General features: G+C 54.3%; 7 protein-coding genes across 7 annotated transcripts; 5 read left to right on the top strand and 2 right to left on the bottom strand.

The window, feature by feature from the left end:
• Positions 1–308: 308 nt before the first annotated feature.
• Positions 309–933, top strand: J4E88_008843 (uncharacterized protein; the record flags this gene model as incomplete). The annotated part of the gene is made up of 2 exons (XM_049402451.1): positions 309–744; positions 800–933. 2 exons carry the CDS (start codon positions 309–311, stop codon positions 931–933), a joined length of 570 nt encoding a protein of 189 aa, XP_049251688.1.
• Positions 934–4418: 3485 nt separating this feature from the next.
• Positions 4419–9712, top strand: J4E88_008842 (uncharacterized protein; the record flags this gene model as incomplete). Its single annotated transcript, XM_049402450.1, has 4 exons — positions 4419–5295; positions 5391–5874; positions 5921–7796; positions 7844–9712. The coding sequence occupies 4 exons, from the start codon at positions 4419–4421 to the stop codon at positions 9710–9712; spliced, it is 5106 nt and encodes a 1701-aa protein (XP_049251687.1).
• A 1220-nt stretch (positions 9713–10932) lies between these two features.
• J4E88_008841 (uncharacterized protein) lies at positions 10933–11675 on the top strand (the record flags this gene model as incomplete). Its single annotated transcript, XM_049402449.1, has 3 exons — positions 10933–11022; positions 11081–11209; positions 11268–11675. The coding sequence occupies 3 exons, from the start codon at positions 10933–10935 to the stop codon at positions 11673–11675; spliced, it is 627 nt and encodes a 208-aa protein (XP_049251686.1).
• A 156-nt stretch (positions 11676–11831) lies between these two features.
• Positions 11832–12620, bottom strand: J4E88_008840 (uncharacterized protein; the record flags this gene model as incomplete). Its single annotated transcript, XM_049402448.1, has 2 exons — positions 11832–12430; positions 12488–12620. The coding sequence occupies 2 exons, from the start codon at positions 12618–12620 to the stop codon at positions 11832–11834; spliced, it is 732 nt and encodes a 243-aa protein (XP_049251685.1).
• Positions 12621–13100: 480 nt separating this feature from the next.
• ALA1 (Alanine--tRNA ligase) lies at positions 13101–16160 on the top strand (the record flags this gene model as incomplete). Its single annotated transcript, XM_049402447.1, has 3 exons — positions 13101–13191; positions 13279–15911; positions 15981–16160. 3 exons carry the CDS (start codon positions 13101–13103, stop codon positions 16158–16160), a joined length of 2904 nt encoding a protein of 967 aa, XP_049251684.1.
• Positions 16161–16827: 667 nt separating this feature from the next.
• On the top strand, positions 16828–18393 carry J4E88_008838 (uncharacterized protein; the record flags this gene model as incomplete). Its single annotated transcript, XM_049402446.1, has 1 exon — positions 16828–18393. One exon carries the CDS (start codon positions 16828–16830, stop codon positions 18391–18393), a length of 1566 nt encoding a protein of 521 aa, XP_049251683.1.
• A 31-nt stretch (positions 18394–18424) lies between these two features.
• On the bottom strand, positions 18425–19231 carry J4E88_008837 (uncharacterized protein; the record flags this gene model as incomplete). The annotated part of the gene is made up of 1 exon (XM_049402445.1): positions 18425–19231. The coding sequence occupies one exon, from the start codon at positions 19229–19231 to the stop codon at positions 18425–18427; it is 807 nt and encodes a 268-aa protein (XP_049251682.1).
• Positions 19232–19928: the final 697 nt, after the last annotated feature.

The raw sequence follows: 19928 nt of genomic DNA, 5'->3' as shown, positions 1-19928 counted from the left end.
TGACGCCGCCGGCCCGACAAGGCTTACCACACGAGGCATAGTCGAAACCCAATATAAGCACAACGGAGCCACTACTCGCCAAACCCCTATGTACTGACTAGTAGTGTAACAGTGCAATAAAAAGCGAGATGGCCTGCCCCGGATTCTCAGTGTGTGCGCCAACGTTCGTTCTTTATTCTGATTCAGCCTTCAAGTACTCGTACTTCCCACGCTCGCTTACCGCATCTTCAGTATACCTGTATTAATCCTCACAATCGAACCGCTATTTACAACCTTCGAGTAATACCCAAACCCAAACCAAATTCAAGATGAAGTACTCCGCTGTTCTCCTCTTCGCCATTGGCGCCTTCGCCCTTCCCCAGGATGCGTCTGTTACCAGCGCCCCAGCGGCTGCCGCCATTCCTAGCGGTCTCTCTCCCGCTATCAGCTGTGCCATGGACTGCGACGCCGGCGATGTGAACTGCCAGGCTGCATGCTTGGGCAACGCTCGCCCCAACGCCTCCCAGGCTATCGCAACCAACGAATGTGCCGCCAAGTGCGACCAGGGCGATGGCTCTACCTCCGACTCCATTGCCTACGCCAAGTGCGTCGACAGCTGCATCAACAGCCTTTTCCCCAGCAGCCAAACCGCTTTCGCCCCTGGCGCTGCTGGTGGCGCTGTTGCTTCCGGCTCTGCTTCTGGTTCTGCTGCTGCAGGTGCCTCTGCCTCTGCTACCGGCTCTGCCAACCCTACGGCTACCTCCGGTATGATTGTCATCGGCAGTAGATTCTGCTCATTCTTGTACTAACGATAACCCAGGAGACTCTGCCTCTGCCTCTGGAACCGAATCTGGCTCCGGAGCTGGTGCCGCCTCCACTGGTGCCGCCGACAAGGCTTCAGCTCGTATCGCTGGTGCCGGTCTCGCCGGTCTTTTGGCCATCTTCGCCTTGTAAACTTCTTCATCTACAATTTGGAACTTGCTAGGAGTTGATCGTTTGGTGGGAAATGAGGTGGGAGTTGATGAGGGAAAAGACAAACGGAAAATGGCTATATCATAGTTGGATGTTGAACTTCTCGTGCACGAAAGACAGCAGCCTATGGTGATACGATCCGTTTGGCGGCAAGATGCAGACAACGTGCAGAACAATTCAATCATACTGCCGTTCTAAGGAATGTACATGACCTATTGTTGCATGGGTATTCTGTGAAATGCGTGAGCTACCTAGGTATCGTTCCGAGTTGCAGTCGCTGAGGAGGGGGATCCGCACTGGGGATGCTAGCGCAGCTAATGTTGGCGCTGGCTCGTGCGTCTTCCATGCAGGTCAGCGGCTTGACCTCGGCAGGCACATGTCATCAAGGCCCCACCCCGACCATGACAAGTGCCCGCACACCTTGAAGAAATCAGGGTAATCCATCGTGAACATATCCAGCCGGAACAGGAATTGGCGATCTCTGCGCCTTTCGCAAAAAGAGGCAGTTTATCGGTGCTGGAGCCGAGCGTTGTTTGTTGCGATCACGAACGGTGCCAGCACATTCCCAGCTCCCCATGGTTGAGGCAGTATTGGCAAGCATGACGGTGCGGACACGGCTGTGTAGGTGGTTATATCTGCCCTCGGACCGAAAGTTTGATTGTTGTCGCTGAAAACCTTGCTCGATCAATGGGCATGAAAAGGGGCTTTGCGCGCCGTTGATGGACAGAAAACAGATAGGTTCCGGCACGGTTATGGCTCTTCGACCGATCTGCAAGCGCCTGTCGTTCCCGCATGCACCAAACTAGAGGGCGAGTCTAGGTAGGCGTCGCCGATAACCACCTTGCTGCGCTCTACTGTCGCAAAGTGACGTCCTGGTGATTCAGCGCATTTCACCAATAGCGTTTTGAGTGTTGAATGTGCGTTGAACATCTTTCAGCCACCGGTTGATTGCGGCCAGTGCCCTCCTGCACTGTACACGACCGCGCAACTCGCAATGCATGTACCGACTTGCCCAAGTCTGCCTATCGCCGTGTACCAGACGACGTAGTTCTCGTTGTTTTCATGGCGGAACCGGATCGCGTGGCTTTTGAATCCAGTTTATGGCAAAAGAACCTAAAGACCGCCCCTTCAAGATGAGACAATGCTAACACATCCCCAACCACCATGCTGAACCATGCTGGGTTCAAACTTTCACGAAGTACTTTGCTGAGGCATGAAACGTCTCTGTAAACCAGACGCCGTGGAGGGGGGTTCGAAGCGATGTGTTGTGAGTAGGCAGGTCCTTGACTGAAAATGATGTGCACCACTGAGTGCTGGTGGTGAAAGCGACCGTGAAATGCCCCGATAACTCAAATACAAGATAACGCTGTGGAGCTCTGAGATCACTCAAAGTCTTGTGACTATAGGACTCTGCATCGATATGTGAGCGCGAGCGATGACGAAGAAGACTCTTCGCTGTTATCGCCTATTCTTCAACACGGGTAGGCGTGGGCACAAGATAGTTGTGTCGCAACTTCAGAGATCAAGTCAATGGGGTATTTGAGCTGCGACCTGCCTGGAGAACCAGAGCAGCGTCGAAACCCGGCCCCGCCTCTGCTGCCCATAGACAGGTTGATCTGCAAGGCGCATTTCGACAATCACTCCACGTCTGTCTTGGCGCAAGAGTGTTGTGAGATATCGCAAGCTGAGTCCTCGGTCACTTGGCGGAGTTTAGTCACCAACACGTTCGAAACGGCTCCCAAGTTCGAGTGAGGCCCAGCGAAGGAGGGACTGGCGCGTTCCGCGCAGAACCGGATAGGCCACTTTGGTTAGGGTCGGTTGCAAGCCTGGGGAGTGCGCCGGGTCGCACACGCAAGTCACTGTCAACGAGACGGCTGCTTTGACAAGCCGTGTTTTGACATCGGTGTCGTCTTCTGCGAAAATCCCATCAAAGCCCATGAGACGGTGCGTGGGCCACATTGTTGCTGCAAGTGCGCGAGCTGATGTGCGCCAACGATCACGTTAGCGAATGCCGGTAACAGCGAATGAGAAGCGGGCAATCTGAGGCCGACGAGGGTTGCTAGGGTGCGGCTGGGTGTCTGGGTGTTTCGAAGGGGGGCAACAAGGCAGCCGACACGATATGACTGAATGCGTCTGCTAGCGTCCCTTGTCTGCGGACCTAGCAATGCCGCTGGGCTAATCCCGCGAACCGCACGGGTTGCAGGCACATGTGCGACACGACCATGGGCGGCGTTGAAGCTTCACCACCAGATGGAGGTCGACGATGGAAACGATCGGGCCGTCTGAACCAGGCTGATTTGGCCGGAACAGGTGGATGTGTAAGAGAGTCAGACGCGACTGGGCCTAGTGTGGCAGGGCCGCAGAAAGGAATAACAATAAACGATCCAGGCGCTCTGCGTTTCCGGACACATGCGCGGGCAACGAGGCGCATGTCCTGACTCTGCCAGCTTGGGTGACGCAATGTGTGCTGTGGAAGATTCGGCATCAAGCCTTTCCATCCACGGATCTCTGCCAAACGACGAGGTCTCGTTAAGACCAGTCGACCCTTGTCGGCGCTAAATCGAGTTAGACGATGGACTGTACCATACATCGCCTCCTTCCAACCTTCGTCGCCGCGCCCACGCCATCATCACAGCACTCGATACCAGATCAGTAGGCCTGGCGAAATGTCGAGGCGCACGCAATCGATGAGATGTGATGAATATAATGCCTCAATTTGATGAAACCGAGTAGTGACTCGAACGACGCAGCCTGTCCGCTGGCCTATACAAGTGGACATGACTGAGACAGGCGGAGCAACTGCACATTACAGAGATAGTCGCCGCATGATGGGTGCGTTGCCGGTGTACGTCAGACAGGGGTGGTGGAGATCGTTGAAGGATGAAGCCGTGTGAACATGAACGTGCAAAAACCATCAAAAGAACACATCGTGACAAAGGACCCATCAGCGCCCCCATCGTTTGCCGAACGACGCACCTGTACGGCGTGGGCAGGCGCGGGCGCTGCTGTCAGGGTGCTGTGGTTAGCAGCACCGATGAGAAAGATGAGATATGCGTAAGAAAGAACCTAGGTCCCACGGACGTAGCCTTGGGCCTAGCTTGGCACCGTTAGACCCATACTACAGCGAGTCCGCCATCTTCGAATTCCTTCAACCACTGCTCCCTTCTTCACTAATTCTTCCCCACACCACGCTTTCTTTCGTCTAACCACGAAACCTCTCCCGGTTTCGCCATCGGCCCCATCAAGCCAGCCGTCTTGAACCCCGAAAATACTCACCTTTGACCTGCTACTTCACAAGTTCGCGTGTATGCGCTGATGGGCCTTCTCATGCTGCGTTGATATCCGCACTTGACGGGCTTCTTTCTAGCGACAACCCTGGCGACAGCCCGCGCCTGCCTTGAAAGGGTTCTTCGCCGTCCTTTTCCTCGGCCGTTTTATTGATTCTGCCTTCTTCTGCAGTAATCGGCATGGCGGACACGAAGAACGGCGAAGGCGAGGCTCCGTCTTCGACGGCTGGGGACCAGTCCAATGCACCATCACCGCGCAACGAAGATGACGCGCAAAGCAATCAACAGCATCAACCCAGCGCTGCATCAGAAGTAGCGCCTTCGAAATCAACTAGCAAGGCTTCTACCAGAAATTCGACACCTGCTGCTTCTTTGGAAGTACGGGAGCCTGCACAAAACCCCAACGACGCGTCTTCTGCCATGGACGACGTGCAACCATCACCCGAGGCGGCCAACGTCGCTTCAAATCAGTCCAAAGCATCGTCAAAGGAGCCAGATCAAAACGGTGAGGCGCTATCTTCATACGGTACGCGATCGCGCGGCCGTCCTGGCAGGTCGCGACCTAATTATGCTGAGGACACCGAAATGGACTTCGAAATGGGAGCTGCAGCCACAAATGGCAACGCATCTGATCCGCCGTCGCGTAATTCTGTGGCTCCCGAAAACGGCCACTCTGCCAGTGTGGGTGGGAAGAAAGGTTCCGCCTCTGCACAAGGCAATGCATCGTGGGGTAATTCCGGAACCAACACTAAAGAGAACGCGCCGAATCCTCATATTTCCGGCACATCAGCAACAGCTGCATCGACTCAGTCAAGCACACCACAACCGCAGCCCGCAACCAAACGACGCAAAAATGCTGCTGCGAATGGCGCAAATGGTAGTCACGCGAGTGCCGCTGCGCCAAGCCAAGCAGGGGCGAAGCGCGGAAGCCATGCCAGCGCCATGGTAGCCGCCAACAGCGCGCGAGAGACCAACATGATGACGTTCGAAAACACGGGTGCTTTTCTCAAGGACGGTCACTTGGAAGCCGACGATGGCCAAATTCTTTCAGTCAACGGTAAGTTTTGATTTGCTTTGGCTGCAGCTGACGGTCGCTCCGTTACGCCAGCCACGTCTTGCGGCTTGATTTCCGTTTTCTAATTGGATGTGCAGATCAGGTGTACCTCGTGTGCGAGCCGCCCGGCGAGCCTTACTACCTCTGCCGGGTTATGGAATTTATCCACGTCGACAACGACCCCAAGAAGCGGATAGAGTCCATGCGAGTCAATTGGTTCTATCGCCCACGAGATGTCCAGCGCTACAACAATGACACTCGTCTGGTCTACGCGACCATGCACTCTGATCTATGCCCTCTGGCGTCTTTACGGGGAAAATGCCAAATCTTGCATCGGAGCGAAATCGGCGATCTTGACGAGTATCGCAAAACCAAAGACAGCTTCTGGTTCAACCAAGTTTTTGACCGCTTCATTCATCGCTGGTACGATGTCATTCCTGTCTCATCGGTTATCAACGTACCCGACAAGGTCAAGAAAGCCCTAGACGAGCGGTGGAAGTACATCTGTCTCGAGACGAGTCGGGTAAAGGAACTCACAAGCGCTGTCAAGAGCTGCAAGCGTTGTGTTGGATATTGCGCAGCGTAAGTCTCCATTTACCCATCCACGTGACGGGGCTAACCTGATTAGGAATGACTCCGTTGAGTGCGCAGTCTGTCACAACACCTATCACATGAACTGCGTGCGCCCACCACTACTCAAAAAACCATCTCGTGGATTTGCTTGGGCTTGTGGCCCATGTAGCAGAGCGCAAGAGAAGAAGTTGGAGGCCCGCCTGGGTACCACTCACGAAGATGCCGAAGAGGAAGAAGTCATAGATGAGGAAGAGGAGGAAGCAAGCGGCGATACCAATGCAGACACACCGGACCCCGATTCCCAAGTCGACACACATCCTGCAACACAGGCCGAGATTGCCTTGGCTAAGATGTGGCCTATGCGATATCTTGGCATACACTGCCGGGTAGAGGACGCACTGCAGTACGACGATCGGGCCATTTACCCTCGCGCAAGTTCTCGGCTGGGACCTCGACACCAAGCAAACGTCAACGTCTGGCATGGACACCCTGTGGAACTGGTCAAACCTGCGGAGATTAAGAAACGCTACGTCAAGGCTGCGGGTAACAAGAAGGAAGGCAAGCTATCGAAAGAGACGGTAGCGGCGATTGAAGCAGACAAGGCCGAGAAGGCTAAGCGCCCTAAGTGGGTAATGGACGAGCCGCCTGGTTATATTCGTCGTGGTGAAGATCTGCCGAACAAGGACTCCAAGTGTACCGCGGAACTGATGTTCAAGATGCCTCCACTAGGAGTACACTCCACTCGAGGAGAAGACAACGCTCCCAACGTCACGGAAGATCAAGTAAAAGCCTACATGGATCGGGCAAGGGCCTTGGCCAAGTCGCATGTCGGAGTGGAACCGTACAACACGAACTTCTTGGATCGGTGCTTGACGCTCTTCACCAAATATCAGTACGACGCGGATGTAGCCTTGAAGCATGTCAAGAAGATCGACAAGCGGAAAGACTTGAAAGAACCAGAGCTGACCAAGGAAGAAGAGAAGAAGTGGAACGAAGGTGTGGCAAAATATGGTTCTGAGATCAGGCTCGTTCGCCAGCACACCAGCAAGACCATGTTCTACGGGGATGCCGTGCGCTATTACTACATGTGGAAGAAGACACCTAAAGGAAGGGAGATCTGGGGCTCTTACAGCAGCCGCAAGGGCCGCAGCAAGAAGGTTGAGCCTGACGCACAATCCCGGCTTGTTGACGACGTAGCGGATGCCGCAGACGACTCGGCTTTCGACAGCGCAAAGGCCATTCAGCGCAAGCGACTTTTCCAGTGCAAGTTCTGCACAGTTCGCCACTCTCGCCAATGGAGACGCGCGCCTGGCGTGACACCTGGTCAAATGATACCCCCGGATGGTCGTTCCAAGGACAAAACCGGATTCCTCATCGCCCTTTGCCTGCGCTGCGCGAATTTATGGCGCAAGTATGCAGTGACATGGGAAAATGTAGACGAGATCGCAAAGAAGGTCGCGCAGGGTGGAGGTAAGGCGTGGAAGCGTCGCATCGACGAGGAGCTCCTACGTGAGGTCTACGCCGCGCAGTCAGACCCCAGCTCCAAGAACCCCACTCCGGAGTACGTCGAGATGCCGGCTGCTATCGCCCAACCGATTGCAGAGCCACCGAAGAAGAAGCAGAAAACTGCCGCCATTACCAACGGAGACAGTGGAACAACAACTCCTGTCAACGAGCCTGTCTCGAAGAAGAAAGAAAAAGAGAAGGCTGCCCCGGCGCCCAAAGCCCCAACTCCACCACCAGTCCCTGCGCCTCCAAAACTGAAGCCTTTGCCATGCGCTGTATGTCGGTCGTCGGAAGGTACGCGTCTAGAATGCGCAGCCTGTCGGTTGACTGTTCACAAACCTTGTTACGGTGTCGAAGATACGCGGCAGGCAAACAAGTGGTATTGCGATCCATGCAAGAACGACAAGAAAGAGAGCGTGTCATATGTAAGTTGCAAATTCGTCATTCTTGATACCATGCTGACCATTAAAAGACGTACGAGTGCGTTCTCTGTCCACAGCAGGAGAGCGAGCAAGAGTTCTATGAACAACCGAAGATTACGCACAAGAAGAGGACGGATCGTGATCGCGAAAGGGAGCGCCTAGAGAAGGAGCTTATCGACAAAGCCAAGGACGAGTATCGCCTTCGGCAACAAGAGAAGGGTCGACCGCTTGTACCCCGTGAACCGCTCAAGCGCACCGCTGACAACAACTGGGTGCACGTGTACTGTGCAATATGGCATCCTGAAATCAAGTTCAGCAGCGCGACACGTCTCGACATGGTGGAGGGAATAGGAGCACCAACACTTCGGTACGACGCAGTCTGTAAGCTTTGTAAGACAACCGACGGCGCATGCACTTCGTGCCTGCAGTGCCACGCAACTTTCCATGTTGGCTGCGCGCACAGCAACGGATATACATTCGGATTCGACATGACCCCAGTCAAGGTCTCTCGCAGAGACGCCGTACCTACGGTGACTATGAACGGAGAGACGGGTACTCTGATCGCCGCGATCTGGTGTAAAGACCACGCTCCCAAGACTGTTGTCCACCCAATGAATGAACCCGTAGATGGAACAGACCTGATTGCGCTCCAGCTGTTCGCGCGGGAGTTCAAGCAGGCTGACCTCACCCTGACCGGTACCGCGCGCAAAGCCAATTTGGTGGACCAATCGACACGCATCGTACCCCAAATCGTGCCTGCGCCGGCCAACCGCCGAGCATCTGCAGTCGCAGCGCCCACACCCACGTCAGCCCGAGGTCGACAGTCCAACGCTGGTATATCAGTCAAGGAAGAGTCAAGCGAGCCAGCGGCGCCCAAGCCTGAGCGTAAATGCGTGCGCTGCAAGATCGAATCTAGCCCACGATGGTGGAAACTTGACGAGGAAACGGCAGCAACGCAAGCGCCTCGTATATTAGACGGACCAATCGACCGCGACGGTACTGCAGATATGAACGGCCACATCGAGAAGAAGCCCGTCGTGGAGGAAGGCCAAATCGTCAACGGCAATGGCCAAGCCGATCAGCCAATGACCGATGCGCCAGCTGTTGCTTCACCAGCGCACAAGACCTTGCGGCTCAACACTGATGTGGACGCAGCTCCTTCAGCTTCATACATGTGCCAGAAGTGTCATTGGAAGAAACAGAATGGCAAAGATGATGAGGAGGAAGAGCGAGCGAGATCAGTTTCGATCTTCAAAGAGCCACCACAAACGTATCCACTGCCCGCGACTCAAATCCCAGCATATCCACCACCACCTGCAGCTTTGGCAGGAGGTTGGGCGTTACCAGGCGGTCCGATACCAGGTCAGCCTCCGCCGTTGCCCTCATGGCATAGCGGTGTTCCTCCAGGGCCTGGGCATCCCCCACACCACCTGCCCAACGGAAACGGTTACGGCCCACCACCACTACAAGCTCCACCTGTTGGCCATATTCCTGCATTCCACGCGCCATATCCGCCTCAGCCGAATGGGTATGCAGCCTTTTCAGGTGCACCGATGCACTCGGCGATAGCAGCGGCAGGGCTTCGGCCACCGTACTCTGGACCACCCATTAGTGGACCTCCACAGTTACACCACAACAACGGCGCGATGATGGTCAACGGGGCTATGCAATCACCGCGGACAATGCCCTATTCTCCAACCCATCCTCACGCACATCCTGCGTCGCGTGAAAGCCCATTCACTGCTCCTCCTCCAGTAGCACAGTACCCTGTGCTCCACCACGGAAGCCCTGCACCTGGCAGACCGGCAACACCCATGGATACAGTGATGCGGGAGGCACCAACAGTCACGTCAGCGCCCACTGAGCGCGCCAACACGGGGGCTAGCGCCAGTCCATCTCTTCGCAACTTGTTACATTAGACTTTCCTTTCGCTCGTAATCCCTTCTATCTGTATACTCGGTTTCATTCGATTTTCAAGCATGGGACCGGAGTTGAAGCCTTTGGCCGTTTTCTATGTTCAGCGTCCGATGCAGGAATATCCCTCCTGGTGACGTAGCATTGCGAAACATGCGGGGACCTCTGGAGTCTACAGTGGAATGGCGGAAGTATAGAGTGCGATAGTGAGGTTTTCATTGGGCATGTTAATCAGGCGTTTGGTGGCATTATACCACAACGTTTACTCTGTGTTTTGTTTCTTTTTTGCTTTAGGTTAGCGAAGCCGGCATCCCAACGGCATTGAATTTGATCCAACCTATCGTTATGACATGTCCATTGTGCGCGCGTCAGTGCTGCGAGGTTCTCCGCGTAACTCAATCTGTATCCCAACAGTACTTTACAACGTGATGTGTGAAAAAAAGAAAGTATCTTGCTGCGGCGGCAACAGCGGCGGATGATTGCTGTCTAGCGGGAAGACGCGCTACTCAACACGTAACACAAGGAAGTGTATGTTTCAATATAAAGAATCGAACCTCACCGACTGTTGCATCATGGTTCACGCGCATTTTCCAACGCAATAAATGCCACAGCCACATTTTGACAGACGAAGATGCGGAGTGAAGTCCGCCACATCCGGCCAGGCGGGCAAGGAACAAGCTTTCAGCCCTGCAGGGCACGGGACGCGCTCCACTCCTTTCCACGCGTCCCTTGCAGACCAGAGCTCCCCCGACCTCCCCAACCTCGAGGCTTCAGTTGCCCCAGCCACAATCTTCGTCACTTCTTTTTTTGGTTGTTCTTTTTGTCACTCATTCAATTCGTCGTCGTTTCCATAAGTTTCCATTTCCTTCTCCTCAAGCCACTTTCTTAGTTATTAACTATCGAAGATCAGCCACTCAACAGCCGCCCGCGCATCCATCCCATCTTGAAACCCAACACACCCACGCCTCACACATCTGAAACAATACCCGTTGCCAACCCACTCCACACGCGACACACCTCCCTCTCGGGAGCCTAACCGACCGAAGGACAGAACGACGTAGCAGTGGCGCAGCTGTCCCATTAACCGCTCATATCGGCCATATCATCCTCCCTGGATTGCGGCACATACTGGGCTTATACCAGTCGATCTTCCCCTCTGCGATCCAACGTAGACATCCACGACTCGCACCACTATCTCTACTGAGAATACACACACACCGCAGTTATGATTTCATTAACAAAGAGATACTGCGTCGAATTTGATGACGGATCGAGGGAGTGTGGCTTTGACGACAATGGCTTTTGGTACTCAGACGTATGTTTGGCTCATCACCCAGTGGTCTTCACAGGACTTTGCACTAACAAGATAACAGAAAGGCATCATCGTCAAATGGATCATCCTCGCAGCTTTCTTTCTCATATTCTTCGGTTGGTTTGTAGGAGGCCGCATTCACGCAAAGCAACGTCTGAGGAAGGGCCTACCGTTGCTTTCATACCATCGCGTACGTTACCCCTCTTCTCCAACACACGCAACCCTTCGTATACTAACGGTCACAACAGTTCCTCATATCCTACTCTGAACGCCGCCGTCATGGTCAGGTCCCCCAGAACCACTTTACCTTCTACCAAACGCAAAACCCCTACGCACCTAATGCACCCAACCCGCAATACACACAAAGACAGGACGGCACATGGGCAGAACCCCCGCCGCTGTACCAGAACACTGATGCACCGCCCCAATACTTTGCGCCCCCTCCTCCCGGCGCCACCAAGATGAACCCGAACCAAGGAGCTCAGGGTATGGAAATGCCAGTATACGGTGCCCCACCACAAGGAGTACCTCAACAAGCCGGACCTCAACAGAGCGGCTTTGTTGGTTCCGATGTAGAGCAAGGACAATCACAAGAACTGCCACCCCGGCCAGCAAAGGCCAAGATCATGGGTGTTTTGGATAGATTCAGACGGTAGATAAGATGCACATACAAAACAGCTGCAAAAGGCGGATATACAAGATCGTGACTGGATCACGTTGATTGCATTTGATGTATAACAAGCGTTACAAACTATCCATAATAATTTCATGACCAACAACAAATAATACCATTGACTCAATCAATCCATCAATCAGTCAATGTCCATGGCATCTCCGTCTCCCTCTACAGGTGACGCCATAGCTTGGGGTATCGCATCCATAATCCTCGGTCCTCCAACCACACTACTATCCCTCCCGAGATCCACATCCACAGGCTCCGTCACGGGATTAACCTGCTTATCCCTAATCCTCTGCCGCGCCTCTACAATCGCCTTGCGCACATTATCCTGCGCCTCGGGCACCGTCAAACTGCTCGGCACATTATACAGCACCAACTGGTTCTTATCCGTCGGTTTGGGCTCTGGGCCCTGTAAGATGTGCTGAGGGATTTTAGAGAGGTGCTTCTCGATATCGGAGAGGAAGATGGGCGTTTCCTCGTCGGATTCTAGGTCTGAGAGTTCGGCGCTCAGGTCTGAGATGTAGACGCGGTGGGGCGTGTCTTCTACCTCCATGCCGCATGCTTTTTGGGAGGGGCTGGCGCGGACGTGGCGTGGCTTGCGGGGTTGTTGGCGACGTGGTGAGACGAAGGCTAGAGGGTCGCCGTAGGAGGTCGCGCCTTGGGGATGCCGGGGGAGGGGGGCGTCGGTTGAGCCTGGGACGGGGATGTAGAGGCGTGTGCCATTGTTGTCTACTGTGCTGTTGTTAGAAGGGGGTTTTCCATGTGTACAGTGTAATGGGGTGAGCATACCTAGATTCAGCAGGTCGAACCGCTTACTCAGCCGCTGTTCATTCTCGAGCGAGCTGTCGGCGGCTCTCTTGGTGCCATGGGGCGCATTCTGTTGTTGCGCGAAGGGACGAGGGGAGCTAGCGACTTGCGCCATGCATCGCAGCTTTGGCAGGAAATCGTGCTACAAGTACTCCCGAGGACAGCCGATTGGTAGGGGTGGTGTGATGGATTAGCGATAGGGCTGGTGTTGGGATCGGGACATGGCGGTTGTTATACTGGGAGCGCGGTCGTCTAGGCGCACTTACGTGAAGCTTCCAGAAGGGCTGAGGCGCGCCATGTCGGTCCTCCGAAGCTCCTGGCCGCCATCGACAGGACAGCCCCGCAGTTTGCTTGCTGCAGCTCTCGGCGCCCGCACCCTGCCCACATGTTTTCGTGAATGCTGCTATCAACGCGAGCTGCCCCTCTGAGTCACCATACGGTTAGACGCCGTCTGCCCTTGCTCGCGACCCGTCACTCGCACCTTCTTCGTTCGCATTCGCCTCGGCTCGTCATCCCTAGACGCTGCACGAGACTCTTCACCTGCACACGCCTTCTCTCGCTGCCCCTCCCCCACGGCAGCGCGCCGGCCGCAAACATGTCGCTCGTTGAAGAGAAGCACGAATGGGGCGCCGTCCGCGTGCGCCAGACTTTCCTGGATTACTTCAAGGAGCGCGGACACACGTTTGGTGCGTTTCCGTCTCTGTGTTCGAGAGTTGACATCTTTCGATACTATGAGTCCAAGATCTTCAAGAACGCCAATTGACAGCAAACAGTGCCTTCCTCGTCCGTCGTGCCCCTCTCCGACCCCACCCTCCTCTTCACCAATGCGGGCATGAACCAGTACAAGGCCATCTTCCAAGGCACCGTCGACCCCTCGTCCGACTTCGCACAGCTCAAGCGCGCCGCCAACTCGCAAAAGTGCATCCGCGCCGGTGGAAAGCACAATGACCTCGACGATGTGGGCAAGGACAGTTACCACCACACCTTCTTCGAGATGCTGGGCAACTGGAGTTTCGGCGACTACTTCAAGACGGAGGCGGTAGGCTTCACCTGGGAGCTGCTCACAAAGGTCTACGGCATAGATCCCAAGAGGTTATACGTCACATACTTTGAGGGCGTGCCAGGTGAGCTGGAGCCGGATCTGGAAGCTAAGGAGCTGTGGAAGAGCGTGGGCGTACCGGAAGACCACATCCTGCCTGGTGACATGAAGGACAACTTCTGGGAGATGGGTGATCAGGGCCCATGTGGACCTTGCTCGGAGGTGCACTACGATCTGAGGGAGCCAGTAAATGGAGAGTACAGGAACGCTGCGTCGCTCGTCAACATGGACGACCCCGAGGTCATCGAGATCTGGAACAACGTCTTCATGCAGTACAATCGCGAGCCCGACCGATCACTACGACCGCTACCGAACAAGCACATCGATACGGGTATGGGATACGAGCGATTGGTCTCGGTGTTGCAGCACAAGAAGTCCAACTACGACACCGACGTCTTCACACCACTGTTCAAGAGGATACAGGAGATTACTGGAGCGCGGGAATACAGGGGCAACTTTGGAGACCAGGACCCAGATGGTATCGACACTGCATACCGCGTCGTCGCGGACCACGTTCGCATGATGAGCTTTGCCATTGCCGACGGTGGTGTACCGAACAACGTCGGTCGGGGATACGTCGTCCGCCGAGTGCTTCGGAGAGGTGCACGATATGCGCGCAAATACTTCGAGACGGAAATCGGCGACTTCTTCTCCAAGATTGTACCTACGCTGGTCGAACAGATGGGCGACATGTTCCCCGAGATCAAGAAGAAGCAACAAGACATCATGGAGATTCTGGACGAGGAAGAAAAGGCTTTCGCCAAGTCATTAGATCGCGGTGAGGTCATTTTCGAAAAGTACGCGCAAAAGGCCAAGGTCAAGGGCTCGGATGAGCTGCCAGGAGACGATGTTTGGCGGTTATACGACACCTACGGTTTCCCTGTTGATCTGACGAAGCTCATGGCTGAAGAGCGCGGCCTGAAGATCAAGGATGAGGAGGTTGAGGCGGCACAAGAGAAGGCTCGCGAAGCTAGCAAGGGAGATAAGAAGGCTGGTGCCGTAGTCGTCAAGTTCGACGTACACGACCTTGGTGCGCTGGAGAACATGCCCGAAGTCCCAAAGACCGACGACTCCGCCAAGTTTGGCCGCGAAAACATCACCGCTACCATCAAGGCGATATATCACAACAAGAAGTTCCTCAAGAGCACGAAAGAGGTGCCGGAAGGCGAGCAATTCGGTGTCTTGCTTGACAAGACAAACTTCTACGCCGAGCAGGGTGGTCAAGAATTCGATACTGGAAGGTTACTTGTAGATGGCGAGGCTGAGATCAGTATCGAGAACGTGCAGGTATATGCCGGCTACGTGTTGCACACTGGATACATCAAGTACGGCGAGTTGAGCGTAGGCAGCGAGGTCATTGCAGAGTTCGACGAGCTCCGGAGACATCCCGTCCGCAACAACCACACCGGTACCCACGTCCTCAACTACGCTCTTCGGGAGGTCCTTGGTAACGAGGTCGATCAGAAGGGTTCTCTAGTCGCACCAGAGAAGCTGCGTTTCGACTTCTCGCACAAGGCTGGTCTGTCAGACGCGGAGCTAGACAAGGTCGAGAAGATTTCCTCCGAGTACATCAAGCAGGATTCACAAGTCTACGCCAAAGAAGTACCACTCGCATCTGCAAAGGAGATCCGCGGTGTCCGAGCCGTCTTTGGCGAGACCTACCCCGACCCCGTCCGCGTCGTCTCTGTCGGCGTCCCAGTCGAAGAACTCCTCAGCGACGTCAAGAACGAGAAGTGGGAAAAGCTGTCCATCGAATTCTGTGGCGGCACCCACGTCCTCAAGACAGGCGAAATCAAGGAACTCGTCATCCTCGAGGAATCCGGCATCGCCAAGGGCATCCGCCGTATCGTCGCGGTAACCGGCCAAGAAGCCTACAACGTCCAACGCATCGCGCGCGAATTCCAAGAACGGGTCCAAGCCATGGGCAAGATGGCTTTTGGTCCCGCCAAAGAAGCCGAAGCGAAGAAAATCGGCGTCGACCTCAACAACCTGACCATCTCCGCCATCGCAAAGACCAAGCTGCGCGAGGAGTTCGCCAAGATCCAAAAGAGCATTCTGGATGAGCAGAAGACTGCTGCTAAAGCCGATAACAAGCGTGTGCTCGATGAAGTGACCAAGTTCTTCGAGGACGACAGCAAGAAGTTCATGGTGAAGAAGCTGGAGTGGTCGAGCACGGTTAACAAGGCTATCAGCGAGGCTATCAAGACTGTCTCTGGTCCGAAGAGCGCACTCAAGGACCGGAGTTTGTATCTTTTCTCTGCTTCGCCTGAGGAGGGTAAGGTTGTGCATGGATGCTATGTTAGTGAGGTATGTCGTCCCCCTCTTATATTCCCTTTTCTTCTTCTCTGGCAACGATTGCTGACATATGTGACACAGCCATTCAAGAACGCAGGCGCCGACGGACCTAAATGGGCCGCTGCTGTCACTCCCATTATTGGTGGTAAGGCGGGTGGCAAGCCGGGCGCTCCTACTGCGATTGGCCAGGGTACGAATGCGGATAAGGTTGATGAGGGTGTTGCGGAAGCGACCAAGTTCATTGAGAGTCTTAAGCTCTAAGGTCGTTCGGTTAGACTGTGAGGGTGCGTGTATGATCCAGTCGCAGTACTGTGAGATAGCATGAAGTTTAGACGTCACGAAGATCAATGCATGTGTATGAACTGTAATGCTTTCTTCGAATAGACCAAGTCTCCCTGCTCTGGCAGAGTCAAGTCAATCACGTCAGGCTCCCTACTTTGTATTTTTCCATCTTAATCTGGGCTGCAGGCCTAAGTGGGTTTTTGCTTGGATAGAATGCGACCTTTGCAAGGCTTAAGTCCGCAACATCCGGCACTATCCGCTCGGAACCGACTAGTGCGACGACGGCACCATCCTCGCTCCTTCCCTCATTCCGTGTGGTACCTATGAACGTGCCCGCTATCGTATCGCGATGCAGACACTAACCATTCCTGCCTCTGTCAACAAACGTAAGCAAGCCTGCAAGAGCTGCCGGCAGCGCAAGAAAAGATGCGATGTAAGCCCATAACCGTCCACGCATATCAGCTAGGGGCTGATGATAGGGTGCTTACCACAGGCAGAGCACCCGAGTTGCTCGTTGTGCAGCAAGTTGAATATCAAGTGCGACTACACTGTCAAGACTCCAAACCGAGACGATGACACGTCATCAACGAGCCGAACGGAGCATCATGTATCGGCATCGCCGGCTCGCGCACAAGGCTTCGATACCATGCCGATTGAGTCACTAGACTTCATGCAGTTCTCAGGCATGAACTTCGATCTTTCCAGCTCCACTATCTCAGAACATGTAGTATCTCGCCCACAGTATCCTACTCCGGGATCTACCGCAGAACATTCTGCCAGTACGCTAGACTTGGATATATTGGAGAGCTTACAGTTGCCCCCACGACATGTGATCCTCCAACTCGGCGAACTCTTCTTCGAACATCTGTACCACATGTTCCCTTGCTTCCACAGGAAGAGCTTCCTGGCAAAGGTTGAATGTGGCGATATGGAGAAAGATGCACCGCTTCTCCTATATGCCATGTGCTGCGTAACAGCTAGGTATCACCCAGACGCCTCAATCCGAAAGCGCTCGAAAGACTGGTACGAACAAGCACGTTTCTCCTACGATCTGACACGGCGAAGACCAGACCCGGCTGTCCGCACAATACAGGCCGTACTACTCCTTGTGTTCCACGCTTGGACTATTGGCGACTACTCTGCTAGCTGGCTCTTCTTGGGGAAAGCCTGGAGGCAGGCTGTCGTGCTCGGCTTGAACCGTATGGATGCCAGCCACCACCTCTCTGATACAATACCCATTAACGAATACTCATGTGCTTCTGATAATATCAACCGCGAGTCAGCACTTGAGCGAGAAGAATCCCGACGAGCACTTTGGCTACTATTCATCATGGATCGAATGCATGCATGGCCGACGGGCTGGGCCCATGCTATACCAGAGATACAATTCAAGGTCGATATCCCGGTTGCTGAAGCAATGTTCCAGGGCATGAGTCCTGAACTGAGAGATAACCACATCACTAACATACCGTTCACGAGAAACCTGTCGCGTCTCGTAAACGCCGTATCGGTTGCTAAGGACTCTCCAAACGTCTTTCACTACGTGATTATAGCACACGTCCTGCTTGGCCGGGTCTCTGAACTGTTGTGTTCTCTACATACCTCTCCAGACAGCCCTGAATATGCAGAAGATTGTGCCGAATTGGACGACATGATTATCAAATTTAATCTCAGCCTCCCGCGCACAGCGAGTTCGATTCTGAAAGCGTTACCAGCTGATCGTGGTCATGTCGCATGGCTACACATCATCCTGAACACCATGACAGTCCTCCTACATTACCGACGTGAGACGCATGTTTCAATCGAGGAGTCGGCTTCGCAGTTCACACTTGCTGTGATAGCGGCTCAGAACATCGCGCAGATCGTCAAAGACGCGTCGCGTATATCCATCGACCTTCTGCTCTCTGCACACATCGGATCGTCGCTGTATGTTGCAGCATGCGTGCTCGTTATTCAGTGGCGCGTCACCGGCGACAGTAGCTTCAAAGAGGACGTGGACTTGATCGCACTTCTATTCGGACGCATGGATGAAGTGTTTAGTTTTCTGGGGTTGAAGTTCAAGATCGCGCTTGAGCATGACGTGCAGAAAAGTCCGGAAGACCTACAGAGTCTGCGGAAGCGGGGGTTAGAGGGTATGTTGGTTGATTGCACCAAGTGGACTCACGTCAAAGAAGAAGTCGAGAGAAGGGGAATGAACCTCGATTTATCATGAAGCATACTGTGTACAGCTGGGCTCAAGCCTTTTACTCGGTACCGACCAACAATCGCCCACCATCGCTATTCACCTGCGTCCCATTCGCGAACCGATCCTTCATGACCCAGCCATATGCCTCCGCTATATCTTCCGGGCGTCCTAACTCCCCCGTCAGGCTGCTCCCCTTCTTCATCTTCTCCATCATCTCAGGGGGAGCGCTTTTGAAGAAATCATGGAACAACTCTGTTTGGATCGCGCCGGGGTGGACGATATTCGTGCGAATGGGAGCCATGTCCACCGCCAGACCGCGCGTCAAGCCCTCAATTGAGGCGCCGACCGCTGCGCCTAGGGTCCAGTTCGGCATTGGACGATGTGTGTTTGTGCCCCCAGTAAGCGTGATGGAGCTATTGGAGCTTTTGGGCATGTAATCGCCCGTCGTAATCAGCTTGGCCAAGGCACACGGGGCGAGAAAGCGAACTGTGAAGCCTTCCATCAAGGTCTTCACTTCAATCTCCGCAACTTTGGGCAGCGAGAGCGGATTGCCGGCTGTGAAAGCGATATGATCGATCTTCTTCTCGCCGCCCTCGGTCACTTTGTCCAGCATAGCCTTCAAGTTGAACTCCAAGTTCTCTTTATCCATAAGATCGACGGCGATGCCTGCTACATTGGAGGCTGGCATGCTTGGGTACAGAGATCGCAGCATTTCGACTTTTTTGTCGACTTTGGTTTGGCCAGATCCAGAGATTGTTACGAGCGCGCCGGATGCGAGGGCCATGTTGGCGATGGCATAGCCGATCCCTGAAGTGCCGCCGAAGACAAGGACGTGGGCGTTTGCGAGGCGATTTTGGTGAGCCATTGGAGAAGATGAAAGGCTTTCGGAGAGATCTTGGTAGGTGTCTGACTAAGGTTGCAGCAAATACAAGGGTCGAAGCTCGTGATGGACTTCAGACATTGACATGATTGTCGCCTTTATATATCGTTTCTCCATGGTCCTTGAGCGGCCTCAAGCCCGCTGGCGGCGGCGAAGAGAGGGGTCTAATTTCGCTCCGTTCCAGAAGTTCATTGCCGTCTGACGGGGACTGGCGGGCTCGGACGTAGTATTGCGGCCTCGAAGTCAACAACGGAACTGGTGACAAGGCGGGCTGGCGGTGACGCTAAGGCACGAGCGGTGCGGCGGGGTCTTTGAACCATTTGCGCACCGCCCTGCATTATCACGCCCGACGAACGATTTCGCCACACCTACTCCCACCTTCTACAATGCTACAGGAGTCACAATTCCATCATTACTTTGGCCCATCTCCATCCAAACGTCGTCGCTCAATTCATGATCAGGTCACGTGACTCTGCCGCCCCCGACACGCATTTACCCAAGATTACCTAGGTAGCGTCGCGAAGCGATGTGCCACTTGTCGTCTTTTCGTCTCTGACCAACATCCTTTGGACGATCCTCCGCGTATCTGTCCACACATTCAGCACCTTCCTGTTCCATGAAGCTTACATTTCAATACGCCCCGAGCTAGGCGAAACTTGATGCCCAGGTGGCTTCCGGAATC

This window comes from Alternaria novae-zelandiae (genome assembly GCF_023758075.1).
Source record: "Alternaria novae-zelandiae strain BMP 2774 chromosome Unknown scaffold_21, whole genome shotgun sequence".
NCBI classification, from domain to species: domain Eukaryota; kingdom Fungi; phylum Ascomycota; class Dothideomycetes; order Pleosporales; family Pleosporaceae; genus Alternaria; species Alternaria novae-zelandiae.
This window is presented reverse-complemented; position numbering and strand designations above follow the sequence as displayed.